Source organism: Eublepharis macularius, chromosome 1 (genome assembly GCF_028583425.1).
Source record: "Eublepharis macularius isolate TG4126 chromosome 1, MPM_Emac_v1.0, whole genome shotgun sequence".
Classification (NCBI taxonomy): Eukaryota; Metazoa; Chordata; class Lepidosauria; order Squamata; family Eublepharidae; genus Eublepharis; species Eublepharis macularius.
In genome coordinates, this window is record NC_072790.1 from 224,618,492 (window position 1) to 224,643,779 (window position 25,288).

The window sequence follows — 25,288 nt, forward strand, 5'->3', positions numbered from 1 at the left end:
TGCAATGGTGAGGACTGCCACCCCCTTCTGACTTTTGCACATTTATTGCAGAAAGTTAGCATCTCATCCACTTTACTCCCTAGTATCAAAGGAAAGTTGGGGGTTGTACGTGCAAGAGCGCTCAGCCAGATATTACCTGGCTCTGCCTTCCATTGTACAAGCCAAGGAGAGGAAAAGGATCTGGGCTGACAATTTCAATGAAGTGTCATTTTATTAAATGATGGTTAAAGAAAAGAGGTTTTCCATATTAATGCTTTTCTTGATAAGCATTGTTGATCAGCCTCTCCCATCCCTGTATCTTTCCCACAGCTTCCTGGGTCTATGCCTAATGCAAAATGAATTTACATGCATGATTCATTTTTATTGTGCATTTTGGGAGCTTAGTTAGGACTTTTAAACACACAAGCAGCTCATTCTTCTCCCTGCACCAAGAATGAGGGACACACACACCCCGCAGCTGAAAAAGGCCCACATACTCCCCACCATAACCCTGATGCCATGCAGAATGCCGCAGCGAAGCCTAAAACAAGATAGCAATTGCATCTGGGTAAAAAGGTCTCATGGACTGGTATCATGGCTGAAGACTGTTCCAGGTGTTGCAGGGAGAGAGAGATGGAGATGCACAGCTGGACTGTGGAGAACAAACCTGGTACCTGGACAGACACAGAGAGCCAGTTTGGCATAGTGGTTAAGCGTGGGGGACTAATCTGGAGAACTGGGTTTGATTCCCCACTCCTCCGCCTGAAGCCAGCTGGGTGACCTTAGGACAGTCACAGCTCTCTCAGAACTCTTTCAGCCCCACCCACCTTACAGGGTGATTGTTGTTGTGGGGATAACAACAACATACTTTGTAAACCGCTCTGAGTGGGTCATTCTGAAGGGTGGTATATAAATCAAATATTATTATCTACTTGCCAGAGGCAAATAAAATTAGCATTTGTGAACTGCAGCAGTAGACAGAAGATGGAAGTGTCACACTAGAAAACCACTGAAGTAACAATCCTACTCTGAAAGCAGGAAAACATGAAGGAGCATCTGCAATTATAAACAAAAAAAGGAGTTAGTCATGATGAGCCATGGCAAAAAACAAAAGCTATGCACCGCCCTTTTGATTAAGAGCAACCAAAATAATACACATTTTCAGCTCATTTGGGAAAGCAAAAAAGCCCTTTAAAGGGTTGGGGGAAAGGAGGAGGGGAATACAGAGCTTAATTCTGCCAATTTTAAGGTGACGTTTAGCCTCACTCTCTCCCTGTATTGGCTGCAGACAGAGCATCCGCATGAACACTTTGCCCTCCACAGCCATATTGCATTTTTCATGAGTCGTAGAAAATTGGGGTTTTATTTGCTCTAGTTCAGCAGTGAAGTCAGAGGAGTTGTGCCTAGATTGGGATGATCCCCAAAACAGCAAGAAGGGGTCTCACGAGTCACCACACAAGACAAATTGCACTCGAATTACACAGGTAATTCGAGTGTATTTTGTCATTAGTGTGTATTTGAGTGTAATCCGCGTGTATTTTGTCTCGTGGTTTGACTCAATGTTGCACTGTTCATGTGGGGGCAGTGTGGAGGGGAGAAAAGAAACTTGATTTATGGCTTTTGCTGGTAAGAGTTGGTCCAGACAGAGCAAGAGTCAGAGAAAGCTTCATGCCTGTTGATGCTCTCAATAAATAGCGTATAAAGAAAGGAAGGCTTAGAAGGCAAGATGAGGAGATCAGTCTCAGAGATAATGAGTTTGAGATGGCAGAGAGACATGAAGCGTAAATATCAGACCAATTATTGGCGAAGCAGGAGGATTAGACAGAGTGAGGCAGAGAAAGTTCAAGGGGGGAGAGATGTTCAATGACACCAGCTCTGGGTTTGATTGAAAGTACTGGTATTTGATGAGGTCACTCAGTGGCAGATCAAAAAAAGGCCAAGAACGTGTCTCTAGGGACATCACATGCAGGGTGGGGGGGAAGCTTCCCTCTGAGGAAAAGTCCAAGGCCTATTAGACTGGCAAAGAACAGGGCAACAGTCACAGAAGGGTGTCAAAGCAGGAGAAAGTAAAGAGCAGGATCAGAAGCGGCCAATAGACTCCTTTGGGTTTGGCAGCAGGGCTTTTTTTTCAGCAGGAATGCGGTGGAATGGAGTTCCGGCACCTCTTGAAAATACTCAGCAATAGCACGTGAAAATAATGTTTCAAAGAATCCCATGCGTTTCTCCCTCATTTCCTTCTTGAGAGTTCCGCCACCTCTTTTCCCAGGAAAAAAACCCCTATTTGTAAGAGCCTTTTCAGTGGAGCAAACCTGATGGGACTAAACCACATTCTAGGGAGGAGGAGAGATGTAAAGGGTGGAAGGAAGGAGTCTGGCGGTAGCTGAGAGAAGGGAGAAACAACAGCGTGATGGAATGCGGTAGGAGAAAATGGCTGCCAGAAGTTAGGAGAGGACAAGATCTAGGTGACATGGAGAAACTGGAGAAGATCAACAGTAGTTGCATCAACATAGCAAAGATTTTCCATGTTGCTCTGCTGTGAATGCAGGGGCATGCACGTGGTGGTAAGGAGTTTCCAGTCATGGAGTTTGCTGCACATTTTCCTGTCAGCCCCTCCTAGTCACCGTTGCATCTGTATTTTCTTCCCACTGAGTCCTTGGAGGGCTGTTACCAGTTTTTAAAAGCACCCTTTAGTGGCATGCCAGGAAAAATGGCAGTTGATGGTGGGTAAACTGTATGGCATTAACCCCCCCCCCCATTTCAATGTGTATTTCAAACCAGTGAAATGGGTTGAGTGATGTATGATGTGAATCAAAAAGAAGCATGTTGGGGCAGAGGAAGGAGAACTAGGCATCCTGGTTTAAAATACACATTGAAATGGGGGGTAATGCCATACAGCACTGCAACATTCAGGGTGGTGCTATTTTGAAGGATGAGAAATAGCAGGAAAGGAGCAGGGATTGGTAGGAGTTGAAGGGTAACTACCACAATCACTGCAACTTTCGTGGACAGATATTAAGATAATACCCCCAAAAGAAAGGGTGGTAAACAAGAGTGTGACAGTTCTAGAAATAGCAGGAGAGAGGAGGGAAATGGACACAGAGGGTGGGAGAGTGCCAAAAACAACCTACTTAGAACTGGTTATGAGGACAGGGTAGCCACGCAAGTTGTATGTAAGACTGTTCCAGCATTAGATGGAAAGTCAAGAGACAGCAGCCATGGAGTTTACCAGCAATTAAGTGGGGAGGGAAGGAATCTGAAAGCTGCAGCAATGAGCGCTTTTATGAATCACAGTTTACCTTGGAAACGAGGCACAAAGAACCGATAAGTACCCTTGAGGCTGAAGCACTCTTGTCCTCTCAAAAGCAGAAGATATTTTCTTGTGTTGTTTGATCCCAGGCAACCTATTTTACAGGATTTTGAAGTGCTTCCCTTTGAAGCTTTGCCTAACTGAGCTCAGCCCACATCCACAAGGGCGACACAACCCGTACTGTGGGTATCACCATTAGGTGTTCGAAAACTAGCAGAGCGCACATGAGAAATGTCCTGTCCTCAGTATCATCCCCCAACAAGTGTGCAGGACAATGGCCCTTTTCACACTGCTTACCTGCTGCCGCAACGACGCGAAATATCACGCAAAAAACACGGAACATTGCATTTTCTCGCGTGAGATTTACACGACATTGCGCAAATCTTGTGCGAGAAAATGCGATGTTCCGCGGTTTTTGCGCGATATTTCACGTCGTTGCGGCAGCAGGTAAGCAGTGTGAAAAGGGCCAAGGGCTAAGAGATGAAGCTGCAAATTTCACCTCCACCCTAATGTAGTACCTTTGGGCAAGCCATTCAGTGCCTCCCCCACTCCAATCTGCCATTTGGGGACAAAACTAGTCTACCTTAATGGATTGTTGTGCAGATTTCACCTAGATCATATCAGTGCTTTTAACATGTGGAAATGCCATTTCCAGTTACTACCACCCCAGCCCAGTGCTGTTTGGATTGTTTTCCCCCTGAATACAGTATGCAGCTGAGCACTTCCACACTACCTGCTACTTCTGTATGATCTTTCCCCCCTGCTTTTGCTTACAAACTGGAGTGCTATTCTTGGAAGCATCCATGCAAATACCATTCACTTTCTAATGCTCTGCATTGTTGATTTACTACAATCTTTTCTGAAAGAATGTCATCTGAGCATACCATCTGGGTGGGAAAGTGGCATTTGAGATCCTATCCAGACCGGCACTGTTTTCCATCAGCTCTTCACAGCCAACATTTCTCTGCTATACCAGGTAGTTTTTGGGGGGAAATCTGTAATTGCTGTAACAATTATTATATGTACCTGAAAGGAGGATGACTCTGAATACAAGATAAACCCCCAAGAGAGGTTTCAGGAGGCTCAGGGCCGGCGCGCCCATGGAGGCCAGGTAGGCGGTGGCCTCGGGCGCGCGGGCACTGGAGGGGCGCTGGAGGGGGTGTTGGGGGCAGGGCCGCCTGTAGCTACTGCTGCAGCCAGCCAGCCAGCCAGCCCCTTGCTGCCGCCGCCGCCGCCACACACCTCAGCCGGGCGCAGCCTCTGTGTGCCGTTCGAGCAGCAGCTCGCGGCTTCTGCGCCCAGCTGGGGCGCGCGGCGGCGGCAGCACGGAGCTGGCTGGCTGGCTGCAGCAGCAGCTGTAGCCAGCCACGCCAGTTCAGCTGCGCGCTCCTCCGCCCCAGCCGGGCGCAGAAGCCGTGAGCTGCTGCTGGGGCGGTGCACGGAGCAGCCTCCACGCGCCGCTACAGCAGCAGCCCGCAGCTTCTGCACTCGGCTGGGGCATGTGGCGGCGGCGGCACGGGGCTGCCTGGCTGGCTACAGCTACTGCTGCAGCCAGCCACGCCAGCTCAGCTGCGCGCTCCTCCGCCCCAGCCGAACGCAGAAGCTGTGAGCTGCTGCTGGGGCAGCGCACGGATCAGCCTCCACGCGCTGCTCCAGCAGCAGCCCGCAGCTTCTGCGCTCGGCGGTCCGCGCGCAGCCCAGCCCCCCTGTGGTGCGTGATGACGTCTGCGATGACGTCATCACGCCTCCCGTGGGGCGCGTGCGCGCCCGCCGCCGCAGGCGCTGAAACCTCTGGCGCCGGCCCTGAGGAGGCTAGCCATGTTGATCTGCAATAGAACAACAAAATTCATGTCCAGTGACTGTTTAAAGACTAATATGATTTTCAGGCTATAAGGCTTCAAGAGTCAAAGTTCTCTTCTTCAGAAGAAGGTAGCTTTGTCTCAAGAGCTTATACCCTGAAAATCTCATGGTTCATTAACGTGTCGTTGAACTCAAATATTGCTGCCTTGGAAGAGGATTATACACAAAACTATCATTGTGCATATCTATAACTTATGCAAATTTAAGACGACCCACTGCCTTACCACTGAGCAAGCATGGACCACCATGTTTCTTAAAACTCTTTATTCTGCACACTGAGCAGCACAAAAGCAGGACAGAAGGACCTGCCCCTCTCACAGTGACTTTACCCACTGCCACAGTCTCACAGAGAAGGCAGAGGGAGGGGGGAAGGGGAGAGAGGACGGGCACAGTGAGGAGGCAGCCAGGGCCACGAGGGCACCGACATCTCCCCCAAAGCATCATCACCACCACCACAGGGAGGAGGAGGGGGCTGCTGGGGTTACTTGAGAAAGCTCTTTTTGCCAAGTTCCTATCCAGGCCATGGGGTGAGGAGCAGCCTCCAGACAGGCCTTTTGTCCATCTGTTGCATGAGCTCAAAAGTCTTCATCCCAGCCAGAAAATTCCTCTTCAGGCACCTGCCCTGCAGCGGAGTACCGTCGGAAGTTGACATAGGGGAAACCCTGGAAGGAAAAAAGAAAGTACACTGGGTAGATGGGGTAGCAGCTCCTCCAAGCCTCATGAGTGGTAGGGAGAAGTGGGTGGGTAAAAAAGGTTCCTGAAGTGCCTTTGCAATTGAGCCATTGGAGTGGTGCAGTTCTACGTTGCAAGACATAAATGACTGCCTCTTAGGGTTGCCAGCTTCAAGTTGGGAAATTCCTAGAGATCTGGGGGGTGAAACCTGGAGAAAGTGGGGTTTGGGGAGGGAAATGGCATAATTGCCTTGGCATGGCATAATTCCATAGAGTCCACCCCAAAAGTAGCCATTTTCTCCTGGTGAACTGATCTCTGTGGCCTGGAGACCAGTTGTAATTCTGGGAGATCTCCAGCCACTACCTGGAGGCTGGCAACCCTACTGTCTCTTGTACAGCCCAGCCCATCAAGCAAGATTCTCCACACAAGTCCCACAGAAGTGCCCCTGCTCTCTCAACGGTGGCACCTTTGGAACATCCTTCCCTGAGACTAAGATTGCCAACAGGCTGGTAAAAACAATGTCCTGCTTCTTTATGAGGCAGGATGTGTGGAAATGGGCAGCTGAACCTTTTAACAACATGGAGGTGAATGACATCACCTGGTAAGTAACATCCTAGTAAGCTTCTGTTAAGGAGACCGGGCATGTTTCTCCATGCCTGTTGACTCTACCTTGTTGCCAATTCTAGGTTGGGTTGTGAAATTCCTGGTGGTTTGGGGGTGGAGTCTGGGGAGGGACCGCCGTGGGGTATACCACCATAGAGTCCACCCTCCAAAGCAGCCACTTCCTCCTGGGAAACTGACTGCTGTAGTCTGGAGATGATGTAATTCTGAGATTCTCCAGGCAGCACCTGGAGGTTGGCATTCGTACCTGAGTCACCTCGTGCCTGCCATGTTGTCCTGTAGGCACTTTTTTTTTAAAACCTAGGCTTTTAACCGAGAGGATTTTCTAACTTTTAAAGTTGTTTTTGGCCTTCTCCTAGCCTGAAGCCAGTTTTACTAATTTCATTTTATGCTGCTGAAAGTTGTTGTATACTCGTTGCTTGTTTTTATGCCGGTCACTTACACGTGGCTTGTATAACCCATAATGGATGCAATTTGGAAGCAGTCCTCCCCCCCCCCCCGCCCCCGCCGCCGGCCCCTAGCATTGTGGTGTATTCATATACTTTCCCTATCTTTTCTGGCATCTTTCCCAAACCTGTTTTGCTGTAATGTTTTAGGAAAAATCACAGAGAAGCCAGAATGGCAGCTGTGTGGGCAAAAAAGTCTGGATTTTCCTTGTCCTGCCCGCATGAGCATCATTTTCATGCTCTAGTCCCCTCAAAAAAGGATCCTGTGTGCGTGTGCGCGTGCGCGCGCGCGAGAAATGGCTGGCATGAGTAGTGGAGCAAGGAAACCGACCATGAGGAAGGCCTACTGCTGCAGTGCTGCACTGGAAGCCACAACATTAGTCAGGAAACCACAGGAAAACATTTCCATGCGGGGGGCGGGGGGGGGGGTTGTATTGTTTTCACCGTGACTGGGTCTCTGGAAAGGTACTATATAAATCTGCTCATAAATAAACGTCAAAGACCACTGCATTTCCAGCTCCCTGAGAACTATTTCAGGGCAAGTATGGCCATTCTTGTGACAGGCACAGAGAGTGCACGGCAACCTCCTACAAGCCAAAGTGGCTTCTCCTGGAGGTAAGTTGAAGGGACAGTGCAGAGGGCTAAGCTAATTACAGCTGGGCCCAAGCATTTCTAAGCCATTGGGCACAACATGCCCATAAGCCGCCAGCTCACAGTTTAAGCCATGAACTCATTTGCAGTGCTCTTCATACCATCTCCATTAATCTGTCACCTACCAGGTATTAGGATAGTCAGTCTACCTAATGACTATTGAGAGAGTATGTACCAGGAGCCCTGTGCGGGGGGACAGAGGGATGAGTGCATCTTAGGCTTCAGGGGAGGGGCGCTCCCTTGCAGGCCTTTAAGCAGTAGTGGAGGCTTCCACTAGTTAAGTTCATCTTGTACAAGTCATCATAATGGACATTTGCAAGGCCAATATTGTTTCCATCTTGATTATTTGTATACGGCCCCCTAAAGACACCGACAATGCAATCCAACGCAGAGTTGTTCCTCTATAAGCTGAACAGGCTTAGGACAGAGTAACTCTGCAAAGGGTTGCACTGCAGCCCGTTAAGTCTTTCTCCAATGCATTCTGGTAGCTGTTTGGAGAGCCACTTGGCAGGAATCGCCGACTATTCAGTCATTTCTTTCAGCACATCCTTGTGGGATGCTCTGCTTCCCATGAAGTTGCATTCATCTGCCTTTCCAAAGTTTAATTAGTACCTGGCACAGTTCTGAAGGTCAGAGATTGGCAGCTCTTCAGTAATTAGGACCAGCTCCTTTCCAGGGTTGTGTTTTCCCTCAATTTTCTTTGCTATTGGCAGGGGAAGAATCCTTCTGTAACCCTCCATGTACAGCCCCCACCATAGCACACCCATACCTGCTTAAGCAGCGCCATGGTTGGAGCATCAATCTGACGCAGAGCCAGTTTCTTCCAGGAGATGGAGCTAAACCACCTACGGTGTAGAAGGCAACATGTGAACAGGGGAGACAGATAAGCCAGCAGATCAAGCTTTGCCCCTGCTCTTGATAAGCCAAACTCCTGAAGCAGCACCGGTGAACTCATTCTCAAGAGCAACAGGAAGTCCCATCCTCAACAAAACCTCAGCCAGCACGGATTTTCAGCCATTAGCTCTTGGGCTCCTTCCCTTATACAATTACTACTCTGCCTATCCTGAACCTGTTCCAGAGCAACCTTAAATCTGAGCATTGAACACGTTATTTTCTACAGAGGCAGATGTGTGCCAACCTGGCTCTGCATGGCCTATGCCCACCTGGCTCCGTGTAGCCTACCCTGATTAGCAGGAGCTCAAGGGGCCTCCCCAGGGCTAGCAATGAAAGAAGGGTTGCCAGGACTGAACACAAGATCTTCTGTATGCAAAGCAGGTGCTTTACCATCTAGCCACAGGTTGACCCCTGCCCATTTATTTACTAATTGAACATTTTCTTCCTTCCCACAGATTATCATTCCTCTACCAACTTCAATATGAGGCATGGTGTGACTTTCCAAGTAAAATCCATGCGCAGCTAAAAAAAAAAAATCCACGGTGGGCCGGTCTGTACTAGATATTTAAGCAACTCTGGGGTTCCCCCCAGACTTTCAGATAAATCTGGGAAAAAACTGAGGGGTTAACCCCATCCCTCATGAACAGTATCTTGTCTCTGTGACATCAGTGCTTGTGTGAACTTTGGACAGTGTTTTGGGTTGCTACAGCAACCACTGTTGGCACTGGACAATAAAGCGAGGGGCAGTAGAAGAAGCAGGGAGACTGGAAAGAATAGGAGAAGAGCATAGGGGAAGCATAAGGAGGCAGAGAGAGGGCAAGCAGAGACGAGCGGGAAAGGGAATGACAATTCTCCTCCCTCAAGTCCTTGTGGGGACCCACTTATAAATCTGTGTTTGGGGGGGTTGAACTAGGTGGCCTACAAGGCCCCAGCTCTAGAACTCGCCACACACCTGCTTAATCTACCTGAAAAGCCTCAAGGACTAATTGCTGGACTATGTCAACCTGATCTTCCCAGGAGTTCTTATTTTCTTCCATATATTAATACTCTCCTGCCCCAGGTAGCCACACATCCCTTGTTCTACACATAAACAAGAGGTTAGCTCTTGCAGAACAAAGAGATGACTGAGCTCGTTACACTCCTGGGAGCATAAAAAGTGTCCTGGAAAATGCTCAGCCAGATAAAATAAAGCCATTTTCAGAAGAGCTTTAACAAAAGAAGCCTGCAGTTGGTTCACCCCATGCAGTGAGTTTTTAAATATAAAGCTCACTCACATACAAGGCACAGCATATTAAACCTTAGCATCTTCTTGCATAGGTGAGGGGATTGGAAACCCTTTGCCACACCCAGACCTCTTTCAGGCAGAGAACATCTGGCCCAGCAGGCATACCTGTGCTTCCGAATTGCCCGGATCCCATTGCTGGTATTCCCCAGTCGCTGCCCTGGTCTTTTCCTGCCACAAAGGGGAGGAAGGTTGGTCAGTTTGTACACCCTTCCTGAAGCCCTGGAATATGCTGCTTTACCAGTTCAGATTACTAGGTTCTGCTCTTGAATTGCAGCAATCTGCATCTGAATTGCAGCCATTTAGGCATGGTGTGGCAGAAACGTTACTGACCTCCACCTCAAAAATATTGCCCAGTCTCACTGCATCGTTTGCTTTTTGTGAATTAAGGTATTGTGTTGCTGGTCCTGTTCCACCCACCCCCTTGCAGCCCTCTAGAGCAGGTAGCGGTGGGGAAAGGCACCTGCAAAGCTTGGCCACGAGGGAGCAGGCAGCATCACTCACAAACACAGGGAAGGAGAAGACTCCATCCAGGATCTTGCTGTAAATCTTTTCAGGCTCAGGACTGTGGAACGGGGGCCTGCGGGGGGGAAAAAATATGGAGCGGGTGATGATGACTAGTGCCACCGTGGGCAGGCATCCCCTCCCTGAAAGCCTGACCAGCTTAATCCTGCCCCCTTCTTATTTGGCATTGGCTGGAAGGACTCTGAAGTTTCCATCACAGGAGGGGGCAAAGCAATCTCCTCCAGAGGTGCAGCTATTATAGGCTCTGCTTCCACCCACCACCTCCCCCCATGAACCTAGCAAGCTGCTCAGCAGCGTATGCAGGAATGTGTTTCAATCTCAATGCTGCCTTTGAATTGCAACACAGCATATCTGAGGCATGAGCCCTCCAGCCTCATGGTTGCAGGCCAACGGCACATGAGGTTTTGGCTACATCTTGTTGATGGCCCTACCATACCCCTCACACAGGAGTTTTTTTCTGGGAAAAGAGGTGGCGGAACTCTCAAGGGAAATGAGGAAAAAATACACAGGATTCTTTGAAATAATATTATTTTCAAGCAGTATTGCCAAATATTTTCAAGAGATTCCGGAACTCTGTTCCACCACGTTCCCCCTGAAAAAAAGCCCTGCCCTCGCATATATAGAGAGGAGCTTTGTTTCTCTCTCTGGTGCTGCAGCTCCCTCATTCTTGACATCAGGTGTGCAGAAAAGAGGGGGGGAGGAATAAATCAACAGCTCAGAAGGGAGTCTATCCCAATTCCAGTGCTGGGTGTGGGGGGAGAAAGAAGAGCCTTACCGTCCCACAATCATCTCAAAGATGAGCACCCCAAGCATCCAGAAGTCCACAGCATAATCATGCCCTTCGTGGCGCAAGATCTCAGGCGCCAGGTACTCAGGAGTCCCGCAGAAGGAGTATGTCTTCTCCCCAGGATTCAGAGCTTTGGCAAAGCCAAAGTCCACCTGTAGGGAAAGGGGACAGAAAGAATCAAACAGGCGTGTACTCACCACCTGACTCCCACCATTTGCAGCTCTCTACCTCTATTAACACGAGGCCAAGCACGGAATCCTGTCCCTACTAAAGCTCTTTTATAGTGGCACTTTTCTTCCTGCAGGACTTCACTGGAAATGTGTCAGGTCCACTGGAAATAAGCATCAGGTCCAGAGTCTCTTTCCTTTGGGTGACTTTTTTTTTTTAAAAAGAGTGCCTCTGAGCTTGTTCAGAGTACATTCTTCCTTGTCACAGATTAGAGTTCATCCACCCACAGAGGATCAGCGCTTCCAATGTTGACAGACAAGATGCTTTTCAAGGTGGCCTGGGCCCCAGGGCCTTCCCCTTTGAGAAGAACCGCCACCCTACCCTCTGCCTTACCAGCTTCACATAGCCCTTTGCATCCAACATCAGGTTCTCAGGTTTCAGGTCACGGTAGACAATGCCCTGGTTGTGCAGGTAGTCCAGGGCCTCGACAACACAGGCAGAGCAGAAGACAGCCACGGGTTCCGAGAAGTAGCGGCTGAAGAGATAATCACAGGTGAATAGGCAAGACACAGATCTCCTAAGCACAAGGTTCACACCAAAGGAGACAGATGAAGAAATAGTTTCATCCCTTCCCCGTACCAGATCCATAAGCATTGCTTTTTGGAGCAGAAACTACTTTAAGAAGGTGAGGAGTATGGACAGCTATCCTATTTTATTTTCTTACTTCATTTTTGGGCCACCTGTCTCACTGAGATTCAAGGCGGATTGCATACAGACTCCTCTGATTTAGAAGCAAATCAATGAAGTTTTCGTTTTTAAAGAGGGGAAGGACCTCTTCGGCAGCATGGTGTAGTCAGGTGCCAGAGCAGGCTCAGGGAGACCTAGGTTCAAATCTCTACCCTGCCATAGAGGCTTGCTGGGGTGACCTTGGGTCAGTGATGCTCTCAGCTTAACTCTCCTCAAAAGGCTGTTTGGGTAGAATGGTAAGGAGAACAACATACACTATCCTGAGCTCCTTGAAGCGCAGGATAAAAATCTACTTAAGCAGAACTTGGTTTCAAGGGAGTTTGGCCTTCTTGTTCAAGGGCAGAGTTTCTACAAGGCAGAAGGTAGAACTAGGTATCTCTGCCCTGCACTTAGCCCAGACCTTCACAGAGGAACCTGACACCTTCCCCTTCCCTCTCTTCAGGCTTCCTCCTCCCACACAGACCCCCACCCCACATGCCTGCTGTTATTTTCGGCCCCCCTGATTCCTCCCCTGCCCCCATCCCAGTTGCCTGTCCGTACGCTTCACGCAGCTTGGCCCACAGCTCGCCACCTTGGCAGAACTCCAGCAGCAGGTACACATGGCGGCTGTCACGGAAGGTCCCATATAACCTGGAAGGTGAGGGGTGGGGGTGGGGAGGGAAGAAGGATGCAGTAAATAAGCCTGGGTTGGTGAGTGCCTCTCAGGGTCCCCACCAAGACGGAGGCCCAACTCCTTCCCCATACAACAGATTCAGGTGGTGCCCCACAAGTCCTGTTTTCCCGCCAATGAAGCCACCCCTCACACAAGTCAAAGGTTATGCATACATCCCAGTGGAGAGAAAGCAGCCCTGTGTGACAAGTACACAACCTTTCACATTGCCTGTGTGAGTAGGAAAAGCCATGGCCTCTGTCGGAGGAAAGGTAGCTGACTTGCCCCCAACTGCAGCTGAAGTGACTTTCTCCCTATTAAATACCACACCCTGGCCCCCACCGCCTGTTTCTCCCTCGTTCTCTCCCCCAAGTCTTCCCCAGGAAGTGGTCGGAAAGTCCTTAACTGCCTTTAGTACCACTTCACCACTTTAAACGGTTGCTTCTCAAAACCTGGATGCAGAACCCAGTAATGTCTCCCCAAGACTTGGATAAGCTGACTCCCAACCTTGATTTTACTAGGTACCTCCCATTTCTATGATAAGCACCACCCCCAATCTCCAGAAATTGACTAGGCCAGAGTTAGCAACCCTGGTATCTCACCCAGGCCATTTCAGGTCAAGAGAATGGTACAGGAGTGAGGTTAGGGTTAGGAAGTTAGGAAGACTCCTTGCTCTGTGCATCACAGTCCCAATCTGAATTGGGCCCATACATACCTGGGAAGCTCAGTACCGCAGAACACATCTCTTGTTCCAGCCCAGGGACATCCCCAGGGGAAAAAAGGCCTAGTTGAGCCATACAGCCTCAGCAGGATCCAAGAAACTGCTCACTCTATATCCACTTCGAAGCTGGGAAAGGTAAGAGGGCTGCACTCCCCATTCCTTCTTCGCTCCAGTCCGTTTCCTACCTGACAATGAAGGGACAGCGGCTGTCCTGAAGAACCTTCTTCTCCATCAGAACATGCTCCTGCTGGCGCTTCTGCACCACATGGTCCTTGCGCAGACGCTTGAGAGCAAAGAAATGGTCCTGGCCCTCATCTGTGTATCGAACCTGGGCAGAGAAGGGAAAGAATTGTGGCACAAAGAGGCCCTCTTCAGGGAGTAATTGGTGAGCCCAAATACACCCTAAGCTGGTTGATAGCTAGAGAACCCTGACAAGAAATGATCAGGTCACCCAGGAGGAGTGTTTGCAGCCGTTTCTGTAGATGCCCTTGGGCTCAGAGAATAAAGGCAGACAAATGCCAGCAGGTAGGAAGGCCGACTCCTTGAAGCCTGAACCTGTACATACATGACTGCCAAGACACAGTGAAGACTATGCTTGCCATTAGAGGACCCAGTCCAGCCAGGGCAGGGCACCCACGGTCCAGTTTGCCTTGGGATAGGTAAGTGGAATGCAGAATCCTAAGTCTCGCAGCATTTGCCAGTGTGGTTCTGACCCATCAAAGCTTATCACAGATCCACAGTGGCAGAGACTGCCAGTTTGTTATAGTGTGGAATGAGATTCTGGAGACCCATGCTCAAACCCTACCCTACCATGATGCTACTGGGTAACCCTAGGCCAGCCACTCTCTCAGCCAACCTCACAGGGTGGTTGGGAAGATAAAATGGAGGAGACCACGGATCTCCCCCAGAGCACATTACAGGAACAAGGGTGGGATAAAGAGCTCTAGACAGATGTCCCCTGGAGACACCGTACCCTGGGAATTCAACTCAGAGCTCGGCATTCACACGTCTTGCCATTTGCTAAATATGATAGGAACCCAGAAAAGGCTCCTGGGAGCAAAGATGAGGGATCCTGAGTCACCCTTTCAAGTTGGAGCTTTACTCTTACAAAGCCCTTTGAAGCAAGGTTCATTAAATTCACACCTAATTTGGCCTAACCTACCTCGCAGGGTTATGAGGATAAAATGGAGGAGAGGAGAATGATGTAAGCTACTGCGGGTTCCCCTTGGGGAGTAAGGCAGGGCATAAATGAAGTAAATAAAATGAAACTCAGCTCTGGTTTAGAGCAATCAATAGTAAAGATAGGAGAGGTTTTTTGCAGAAGGGAAGAAGCGGCCACACGGTCACTTCGCACCCATAATGCAAGGCTTTTCTCACCACAGCCCTTATCCTAGGATCTCTTAAGACTGCTTTTGCTTTTAACCCAAGTGATCATGTGAAGTGCTAATACATGAGGCAAACCCATCCCCTTGGGAGGCTTTAAAGCATGGCCTTCTTCATGGCGAAACCAAGAGACAGGATGCTAGCCTAAAGGGACCCCCCAGGTCAGTAGTTCTGGTGGGCCTGCTTAGGCATATGGGAGACAGGCTAGGTGGAATGGAAAGGGGCATCAGGAGCCTGGAAGGGATTCAACCCAGTATCCCGTGCCATGCACACAAACTCGGCTTACCAGCTCAACAGTGCCAAAGCCTCCTGTGCCCAAGATCACCGGCCTCCCTTTCTGGTCCCCATCCTCATAGAAAACAGGTAGAAGGTCCTGGAGGTGCAGCTGAGTCAAGGGGCCCTCAAGAAATGAACCACTGTGAGGAGAAAGAGGTGAAGGGTCAAGAGAGGACTTTTTTCATCCTCCACCTGGGCCAAATCAGTACCTGAAGGAAGCAAGAAGCTCTTGGTCCAGGGCCACAATGGGGAATGCCACCAGACTAGCAGGAAAGGAGGTTCTGTTCCTCCCTATAGCAGCTCGACTGCCCAAAAAACCCTGGTTGGGGACACAGAAGGGACTTTGCTCCTGCAATGATCTGGGCATGCTTTTAACTTATGAGAGTCAGTATGGTACAGTCACATTCCCACTCTGCCACGGAAGCTTGCCGAGTGACCCTGAGCCAGTCATACACTCTCAACCTAGCTTACCTCACAGGGTTGTTGTGAAGGTAAAATAGAATAGGGTAGAATGCTGTGAGTTAGTTTGGGGCCCTGCTAGGGAAAAATGCAGGTATAAATAAAGTAAACAAAGTAAATAAAATCATAAACTCATGGTCATCCTTCCCCCAATAAGCTTATTCCAGACAAATGAAGCTCCAGAGAACATAAGAGACACTCTTTGGCTGCTCAAAGAACCCGTGCTTGTGCTAGAGCAACAGCATTGAATTCAGCAAAATGGCTCTATTGCCTGCTCTCCTGGGCACAGTAAAACCTGCTAGCTGATTAAAGACAATCAAAGCCAATTAATGGGCAATTAGCCACAGCAAGGAGCCCTAACAAGGCTTCTGCATTCGGCTACCTGGAGAGCATCTAGAGGGCAGTTATCTAAAATGGGATGAAAGCATTTGTCTAGGCTGACTAGGAGATGTTTGAAGTAGCATCTTCTGGGGGCTCACTGTACTGAATGCCACTTACTTTGGGAGGTGATGAAAGCAGGTGGAGACTGACACATTGGTGAAGAATTGGCACCAACTGTGTCCATGCTATTGCACCCCCATAGCAACCAGCCACTTTCAACATTTACAAGTCAGAAGTGCCATATAATAAGCTTCCAGCACTCAGCTCTCCTAAAGCAAACTCTCATGCTACAAAAGCCAGCGTGAACCTCCCCCATCAAGAAGCATGCTAGGCAAGCAGGTCCTTTGATATAGCCAACTTACCGCTCATCTCCTGCCCTTGTGGCTGGCCGGGAAATCCACCTACCCATCTCTGGGAACAATCAATTAAAAAAAAAGAACTTGCAACAAAACTAGCCCCATTCCTACCCTCTTATATGAGCAGGACCTAGAAAAGTCATGCCCCTTTGTGGGTGTGGCTTCTGTAGGTTCAAAGAGATTCTTAAAGTAGCCCCCCCTCCCAATAGCCCCAGATTACTAGTCCCTACACCTCAGAGAATCTGCAACAGATTTCTTTTGAGTAGAGTAGCCAACGACCTACAGCAAAAATGTTTTGCCCCTTTAACAGAAGCTTAATGTGTGGAAATCAGCCATTGAAGTTTTTCAGACACAGAAGAAAATAACATCCCATCAAGCCTCAGTCAAAAGGGTAGGACATTTTTTTCTCCAGGTAGTTGGCAATTCTACCCACAAGAAACCAAACTGCTGACAAGACAAAGCTGCCTCTTCCTATTTCTAACTTGAAAATGTTCAAATATTTTCTACTTAGGTTGTTGTGGGTTTTCCGGGCTGTATTGCCGTGGTCTTGGCATTGTAGTTCCTGACGTTTCGCCAGCAGCTGTGGCTGGCATCTTCAGAGGTGTAGCACCAAAAGACAGAGATCTCTCAGTGTCACAGTGTGGAAAAGATGTAGGTCATTTTCCACACTGTGACACTGAGAGATCTCTGTCTTTTGGTGCTACACCTCTGAAGATGCCAGCCACAGCTGCTGGCGAAACGTCAGGAACTACAATGCCAAGACCACGGCAATACAGCCCGGAAAACCCACAACAACCATCGTTCTCCGGCCGTGAAAGCCTTCGACAATACATTTTCTACTTAAGTGCCTTGTATTTATTTACTAATTTTCAGATTTGTTTTTCAAATTCTTAAAGCAGGGGACAACAGTGAAACTTAAAAACAAACTGGTATAGTATAGTGGTTAAAAGTTAGTTTGGGGAGGCTACATGATTAAATCTTGCCTCAACTAAGAATTTGGTAAGTGATCTTAGGAAAAGCTCTTTTGGCTCACAGCTGTGGGGATGCTAGCAATCTAGGCCTACCTGATGGGGTTGTTGTAAGAGAATGTATGCAAAGCGCTTTGAACACTGATCACATTATATCAATGCTAAATATTTTTTTAAAATACATGAAATATATGAACTGGCCAAACTAATTATAAAAATGGAAGCAACAGTCTTTTTTCACCTTAGCAACAGGGAGAATAAAATAACTCAGTAATTACTGTGGCTAGCAAAACAGGAATATAAAACACACGTACCCTTCTTCCAGAATGTCCGCTACAAACACAACTAGGACTAAGGTGTTGGTTGCAAGGAGTTCCATTTCTTTAACAGCTATAATAGCTAAACGAAACTTCCATGTGGAGAGGCAGTCTACTTCTAACTAGTGAGAGCAAACATCAGGGGAAGGTTCTCCACTTTCATTCTCTGCATGTGAACTGCCAGATGCATTCGGCTGGCTGTGTTTGGAAACAGAATGCTAGAGCAACCTGAGGTCCAATCCAGCAAAGCAGTGCCTTTTATTTAGTAATGTATTTAATTTATACCCCACCTTTCTCCACAATATGGACCCAAAGTGGTTTACATTGTTCTCCTCTGCTCCATATTGTCCTCGCAATAACAGCTTTGTGGGGTAGGTTCGCCTGAGAATGTGACCCGCCTAAGGTCACCCAGGAAGCTTCCACGGCAGAGTGGAGATCAGAACTGGGCTCTCCCAGATCCTAGCCTGACACACTACACAACACTGGCTCTCTCTTCCTGTAATGTGCGGCATGACTCACTCACTTAAGCCATCTGTGCTCTTTTCTCTACAAACTCTTTTTCTGCAGCAGCTCCATGCTAGTTTCTGGGCTTTGGGAGTGAGGATAAATAAGGTGTCCTTCGCAGCAGCTATCTTGCCTTTTGTGAGCTCCCCAATTCTGCATTTTTAGTTTAAACCTTCACTACAAGATGTCGGTTTCGAGCTGAAAATAGAACCCACACTATGGAGAGCTGCTATGGTAGGAAAAAGTTGGCCAGGTGGTAATTAGGAGGACACATTGCTTCACTTGTGTGCCTGCTCCCTATAGAGAAGATGTGGGAAGTGGAGAGAGAGCTCTGGGAAGATGAGACCCATTTAACTGTGCTGCTGAAGCATGTCTTAATAAGAACATACGGGTCTCACTGGATCCTAACCAATGTTCTATCTAGTCAGCTTTTCATTTCCCATAATGGCCAGCCAGATGTTCCAGAAAATCTACAAGTCAAAGCCTTCCTCCATTGTTGCCTATCTTCATCCTGCCTTTGAACATGGAGCTTTCTCTTGGCCATCATGATTAAAAGCCTCCCCTGCAGCTTACAAACTAAGCATGGACTCTCTTGGGCCATTTCCCCCAAAACCTGACATGGGAACAAGCTAATGCTGCTGCAACTTCCAGATCACCCACAAAGGCCACTCAGTGGTACCCAGACCCCTTGAGGGATGCCAGGAGATGCCACAAATCTCCAGAACCCTAACTCTAGGGAGAAGCAAGACAGAGTTGCTAGAACATAAGAAGAGTCCTGCTGGAGCAGACCAGTGGTCCATCTAGACCAGCACCCTGTTTCATGCAGCAACCAGCAATTGCCCTGGAAGTCCAACAAACAGGGCTGAGTTGAAGGCTGTCACAATCCTGCTCCCTGGCACTGGTGTTGAGAGTCTTATTGCCCTCTGGATATGCAAGTTCCCTTCGGTCACCAGGGCTAGTAGCTGTTGATGGACCTGCCCTCCCTGAATCTGTCTAAACCCCTTTAAAAGCCATCTGTGCTTGTGAAATCTATCATTTGATTTCTCATTGAGTAAATAAGTACTTTCTTTCTGTCTCCTTGAATCTATTGCCTGTCAACTTTGCTGGGTGCCCCTGAGTTCTAGTTCTATGGGGGAGAGAGAAAAGTCTCTCTAGCCACTTTTTCCCAAGGGAAAGAATTGCCTATGCTCTAGAGCTATCAACAGAAAATCGCAGCCACATGCTCAAGGTCTGTGGTGTCCCCAGGCAATGCAGCAGCACAAGCCCACCCCAACCCAGTGAGTCCATCTAGCTAAATCAGACAGGGCAGATTCAGACTGCCCTGGTAGCTCTCAACCTGGACAGAGAGAAGACCTGCTGGTCGTGATGACCACTACCTTCCTTTCCCATCAACTGGTTGCCAAGGTGAGCCCCAACTGAGACCATCAGCACCAAAGCAACGCTGGCATAAGTATAGGGCACAACCCTCGGTACTGACCGTCTGGATTCAGAGAGAGATGGCGGCTCTTGCACTGCAGCTTCTCTGAGAGGGAGAAAGAAGATGTTAGTAGAACAATACGTTTCTCCTCCCTGGGCCAGCTCCTGCCCCACCCCGCAGCTCAAGTTTCAGATCCTAGATTTGGGTGGAGAGTCAGTTTCATACGGGGGGCTAGGAATAAGGTTTACTTAATGGGTCACTCCAGCCAAATGATCCCAGTGGGCATGACCTCAACCTTCATTTTTCCCACTCGTCCACTCCAAAGACTTACGGCTCACGAGCACACATTGGGCTCAGTTCCTGGAAGTCTCTATAGAGAAGTCAGAAGAGAGAAGCCATTAGCAGAAATGTAGGTTGGAATACCAACCTAGTTACTTCTTCAGCACACACCAGTCTCCAGCAGAAGAGAAGAACTGCACAGTACAATGCTGTAGTTGTATTTGTAGTTTTGGAACAAACTGGGCGTTGTTGATACTGGACTTACATTTGAGTCTTACATATGAACATTACAGCAAACTCATGTGACATACAAGGTATGTAACAAAGTCTTCAAAGGCCTGTTCAAAAAATGAAAAGTGGCTTTAGGAGGGGTTTTACTTTGACTGAAGAAGTGGTGCAGAGCAGAAAGCGTGCTTTAACCCTTTCCCCGCTAACTATTGTTCTTCATTGCTCCCTCCCCAAGTTGCCTTTCCCTCCCCAAGGGCTTTCACATGCAAGTTTGCAAAGATAAACACACATGAAAGCACCCTGTGGAGTACCATACACTCTTGCCACCTTTCCTACTGCATCCATCAATTTTACATGCTGAGCCTGCGGGCCAGAAATCTTTTTTTTTTATTTTTCAAGATTGAACAATGCCTTGTTATTTGAGGCTTTTTATAAAGCCTAAAGCCCAACTTCTCTGTAATGGACTTTAAAGGTTTGCTTGACCCCTACATCAGCTGGGCTTCCGCTTGCCGCTTTGATTTGCATGGTGTTAGGCTGACTGTTCTAGTGCCTTTGCTTCTCTGTAGCTAACCAATTGCTAGGCCTGTAGTTCAGTGGATGCTTTCTGCAGACTAGAAACTGTGACTGGGCCTCAGTGGTTCTGACCCTCAGACAGAGAACAGGAAGCACAGTTGGGAGACACTTCGGAGTTGCAGAAAGAGAAAGAAAGAGACACCAACTAGGTCCATACAGATGAGACCATTACACACTCAGGTTCCAACATTTCTCTCTCCACACATTGGAGGGAAGTGCCATCTCATCAGACTTACTCTTTAGCTACAGCAATGCAGATGACCTCATCCTGTGCTCGACAGCTGGCGGTCCGGCGAATGTTCCTGCATGCATCAAGAATCAGAAAGTTGAACAGGAAAAAAATATTATGAAGAAGGTACTTTGCGGGACAATCCCATCACTGCCTATATGACTTCTGCCCCCAAAGCAGAGAAAGGGCCCCCAAAGCAGGTGCATGTATGTATCCTCAACCACAAAGAGATCAGCTCTTTCTTTCTGAGTGTACTGGCCTATATCAGTGCAAGACACCTGCAAGTATGTGCATGAAAGGCTCCAGTTGCCAGGTTTGACTAGGGAAATTTCTGGAGATTTGGGGGTAGTGGCTAGGGAGGGCAGAGGGAGCTCAGCAGGTATGTGGTACCATAGAATCTACCCTCCAAAACTGCCGTTTCCTCCAGGAGAACTGATTTCTATGGTCTCGAGATCAATTGTAATTCTAAGAGAACACCAGCCCTCACCTAGAGATTGATTGAACACCCTATATGCAGGTGTGAACCTCCTGGCCAGCTTGCATTACAGCGCCAAGCCAGACAGCTTTTTTCTGCTGTTCAGCCTTCCTGACTAAAGATGGGTTCAAGAGCAAATGTAATAAAGTGAGAAAAAGTGTGGGTGTGCTTGGTATTCAGTGAACTGAGTAGGTCTGGATCCAATCTCTGCCCTCTGTCAAGGATTCATTGGGTTTTGGTTGGAAGTACTCTATAAAGTATAAATTGCTGAAGAAGAAATACAGAATCACAGAACTGGAAGGGGCCATACAGACCTTCTAGTCCAACCCACTGCCCAATGCAGGATGAGCCTAAAGCGTCCCTGACAAATATTCATCCAGCCTCTTCTTGAAAACTGTCAGCGAAGGGGAGCTCACCACCTCCCTGGGCAGCTGATTCCACCTTTGAACTACTCTGACCGTGAAAATGTTTTTCCTAATATCCATCTGGTACCTTTCTGCATGTAATTTAAGCCCGTTGCTTCAGGTCCTATCCTCTGCTGCCAACTGGAACAGCTCCTTGCCCTCCTCCAAATGACAGCCTTTCAAATATTTAAAGAGAGCAATCATGTCCCCGCTCAGTCTCCTCTTTTCCAAACTAAACATTCCCAAGGCTCTCAGCCTTTCCTCGTAGGGCTGTCTCCAGACCCCTGATCATCCTCGTCGCTCTCTTCTGCACCCTCTCAATTTTGTCCACATCCTTTTTGAAGTGAGGCCTCCAGAGCTACACACAGTACTCCAGATGTAAATAAATATATTTGGGCAAAATGACCTATAAGTCATGCAGAAGGTCACATACATGGCTATAAAGAATACAGCACAGGTGGCCAGCATAAGACTGAAAACAATGAAACGGACCCATAGTTCAATGACAAAATATCTGCTTTGCACACCAGAAGTTCTTAGTGTAATCACTGGTGTTGCCTGTTGAAGGATCTCACAACATAATTCACCCCTCCTTCATTTTATCCTCGCAACAGCCCTGTGAGATGGGTTAGGATGAGAGCAAGCAACTGGCCTAAGGTCACCCAGTGAGTTTCCACGGCAGTGTGAGAATTCAAATCCAGGTTTCCCAGATCCTCATCCAACATGCTAACCAGCAGCCTTTTCCACTTCCCCTCTTGTGTACTTCAGTACAGACTTTTTGAAACCACACAGTTCCATTCCTTTGTGGAAAAGTTTCACTATCCAAAGCCTCCCCCTACCCCTTTAAGGTCTCCAATTGCCTGTTTGTTGACACATGAACCCCTTCTGCAAGGGCCAATTTCACTGGTTTAGTTCGCATACTGTAATGTTTTTTTCTGCGACCATCTGCACCCGATTTGCTGTCATGAGTATTCACTCCGGCTACTATGTAACTTTTCTGCAGCTTTCCTGGGAACGCTTATATACCGACTTTTTTAAAAAATCAATTTTCCAGTCTACTCTTTATCCCATCTTTTAGCATTCCATCCTCTTTGGCCCCCCTCCCACCCTCGACCAGCCCACTTCATTGTGATTGGTCACTGTTGTCTATCCAGCCACTTCCTCCGCCTCCTTTCCATTCCTCCCCCCCCCCCCCCGTTCCTCTCCATTTTCCTTTCCATTGTTTTTTTTTTTTAATTTAATCCAGTGTTGGATCGATGCACTGATGGGTTGAGAAGGAGCCACCAGATGTGGCACTCCCAATCTATTAGCCTGAATTTTTCAAGGAAAGCATGAACCCATCCAAGACAGGTCTTACTGGTCCATAGAATCTTCTGCCATCGTGACTTCCATTTTGCAGGGATAAATAAACATATTCACCCACATCCAGTTCATGCCGTCCCACTTTGTTCTGAGGGAAGATGTAGCAGACTCCATTTTGAAATGGCCCAGTCAGAAGGCGCTGATAGCTCATATAAGTGTTTTCCCTGGCTTTAAGATCTGGCACTGTAGGAAGCCTGAACTTTTTTGTCTTCTGAATGCTTGTTGCTATTTTTAGAAAACTTTCTGCTTTTTATCTGTAAATGCCATGTAAATTCTGATTTCCTTTTATGATAAATTTATTTTTAGCTTTTGATTATATTTCTGTGCCTAGTATTTTCATAATTGCCTACCCACAACTCGTTACATTATCCTGACAATAAAGCATTCTGAACATGTTTTATGTTCTGGTGGCTGACAATCAGATAATTCTACTGTGGATTTGTTTTAGGTCTTGGACCATTGATTAGGCCAGGGAGATGGGCTGGGGATGCTAGAATAAAACTCTGCATACCCCAGGAGCCCGATCGCATCTGTTTATTGCCATATTGAGAGCCAGTTTGGTGTAGTGGTTAAGAGCAGCAGGACTCTAATCTGGAGAACCGGGTTTGATTCCCCACTCCTCTTCTTGAAGCCAGTTGGGTGACCTTGGGTCAGTCACTGCTCTTTCAGAGCTCTCTCATCTCCACCCACCTCATGGGGGTGATTGTTGTGATAATAATAACACACTTTGAAAACGGCTCTAAGTGGGTGTTAAGTTGTCTTGAAGGGTGGTATATATATAAATCTAATGTCGTTGTTATTATTAAAAAGGAAAGTTAAGAGTCTGTCCTATAACTTTACTGCTCCCCTCTCTGACTGAGTCAATCCAGGCTTGACTAGCTAAGAGAGTATGCATACCCTCCTCACTTACCGGATTAAGGACAGTTCTCCAAAGTGGTCCCCTGCTTTCAGCACCCGAATGTGCTCCTCCCGCCCTTCCACATTCATGGTTACCTCAACCTATGGAGGCAAGACAGGGAATGAGGGTCAGGCAGCAAGAGAGAAGGGTGGGAGACTGCAATGAAAAGCACACACTTGGGTCATTTGGGCATTGAACCAGCCCTGTGCCCCAAGGTGACCATGGAAAGTGGGAGTGCTCAGGAGTACAGCTCTTTATGGGAGCAGAAATGCTGTGTCCTGCCTGAGTGTACTTGATAAACTCAGTAGACACTCAGAGTCTGGCAGGCTTTGCAGCTGGGGTTTCAGGGGTAGAACACCTACTTGATATAAGAAAGCCCCAGTCCAATTCCTGGTATCTCAAGCACTAGGTGTGAGGAAAGACTTGCCTCTGCCTGAAGTCCTGGGAAGCCACTGCCAGTCAAATGACACTGAGCTGGATGACTGGAATTACCTGACTTGGTATAAGGTGCCTTCATGTGTTCATTGAGTAGGCAAGGACCAGGCAGTGGGCTGCAAGAGATGTTGGGTTCAAGCATCCCTGGCAGACCCGGAATTGTTGCTCACTGATTTCCATATATGTGAAGGGCTGGTTGTGAGGGTAGGAATTCTGTACACTCTCAGAGATGCTTCTCTCCTTTATACTTGACAATTCTGAAACTGAGGGGGGTTGGATTTGGCTGAGTCTCACCTGCCCCTTGCGGATGTAGAAGAATGTTCTCCCCTCATCCCCTTCCTGGATGATCACTTCATTGGGGGCGAAGGTGCGCTGCAGGAATGCAGAGACAGACAGGGGCTCAAATGCAGGTACAAGCAGGTGTGGAATCTCTAATCACTCCTCCCGTGTGTTTGTACAAAGAAAGACCCCAGTCTTTTGCAGACCACAGAGGGCATTCACTGTGAAGCACCCCCTCTTGAGCCAGCTCTGTGTCAGAGGTGGCAAAGTGGAATGAAGGGGGACATGGATGCTAACACTTACCTCTTCTGCTGTGTCCAGCAGCTGTGAAAGGGCAGCATCTGACAGGCCTTGCAGAGGTTTCACCCTAAGAGAGGAGAAGCACTGGGCCTCAAGTCTGCCCCAAAGTTGCGTACAGATTCCTGCAACCAAAGTCCCTTCGATTGAAAGCCTCACTGTGGTGGACCCAACAGGTCACAAGTGGGATGTGAATGTTTCCATCCATCAGTCAATCATTTAATTCATTGTCCATGGTGAGGGACTGCTGCACTCCTCACATGCTCAAAGGCACTTGCCTGCTTACAAGTTCCAAGGTTTGGAGTCTGGATTTTAGGCCCCGAGGAGAAGGGGGACTTTTACCCACCCATGTCTGAGTGTGCTCTAACCCTGGCACTTGTCAGCCTGGTTCGTAATGTGTCCCACCTGTTCTCCCCACCCTTGGGGGGCAGTGGCCATAGTTCAGTGCTGGAGCACACA

General features: G+C 48.2%; 1 protein-coding gene across 1 annotated transcript in view; it reads right to left on the minus strand.

The window, feature by feature from the left end:
• Window positions 1-5,420: 5,420 nt before the first annotated feature.
• Window positions 5,421-25,288, minus strand: part of LOC129334647 (cGMP-dependent protein kinase 2-like) — a 28,691-nt gene continuing 8,823 nt past the window's right edge. The window contains exons 8-22 of the mRNA XM_054986888.1: window positions 24,836-24,899; window positions 24,548-24,625; window positions 23,831-23,919; window positions 20,687-20,752; window positions 19,702-19,740; window positions 19,431-19,475; window positions 14,979-15,108; window positions 13,495-13,637; window positions 12,480-12,569; window positions 11,586-11,727; window positions 11,013-11,176; window positions 10,176-10,292; window positions 9,821-9,883; window positions 8,306-8,381; window positions 5,421-5,808 (exon numbers count right to left, since the gene is read on the minus strand). Of these exons, the coding sequence (XP_054842863.1) occupies window positions 5,722-5,808; window positions 8,306-8,381; window positions 9,821-9,883; window positions 10,176-10,292; window positions 11,013-11,176; window positions 11,586-11,727; window positions 12,480-12,569; window positions 13,495-13,637; window positions 14,979-15,108; window positions 19,431-19,475; window positions 19,702-19,740; window positions 20,687-20,752; window positions 23,831-23,919; window positions 24,548-24,625; window positions 24,836-24,899 (1,393 nt within the window). The 3' untranslated portion in view covers window positions 5,421-5,721. The remainder of the gene's footprint in view (window positions 5,809-8,305; window positions 8,382-9,820; window positions 9,884-10,175; window positions 10,293-11,012; window positions 11,177-11,585; window positions 11,728-12,479; window positions 12,570-13,494; window positions 13,638-14,978; window positions 15,109-19,430; window positions 19,476-19,701; window positions 19,741-20,686; window positions 20,753-23,830; window positions 23,920-24,547; window positions 24,626-24,835; window positions 24,900-25,288) is intronic.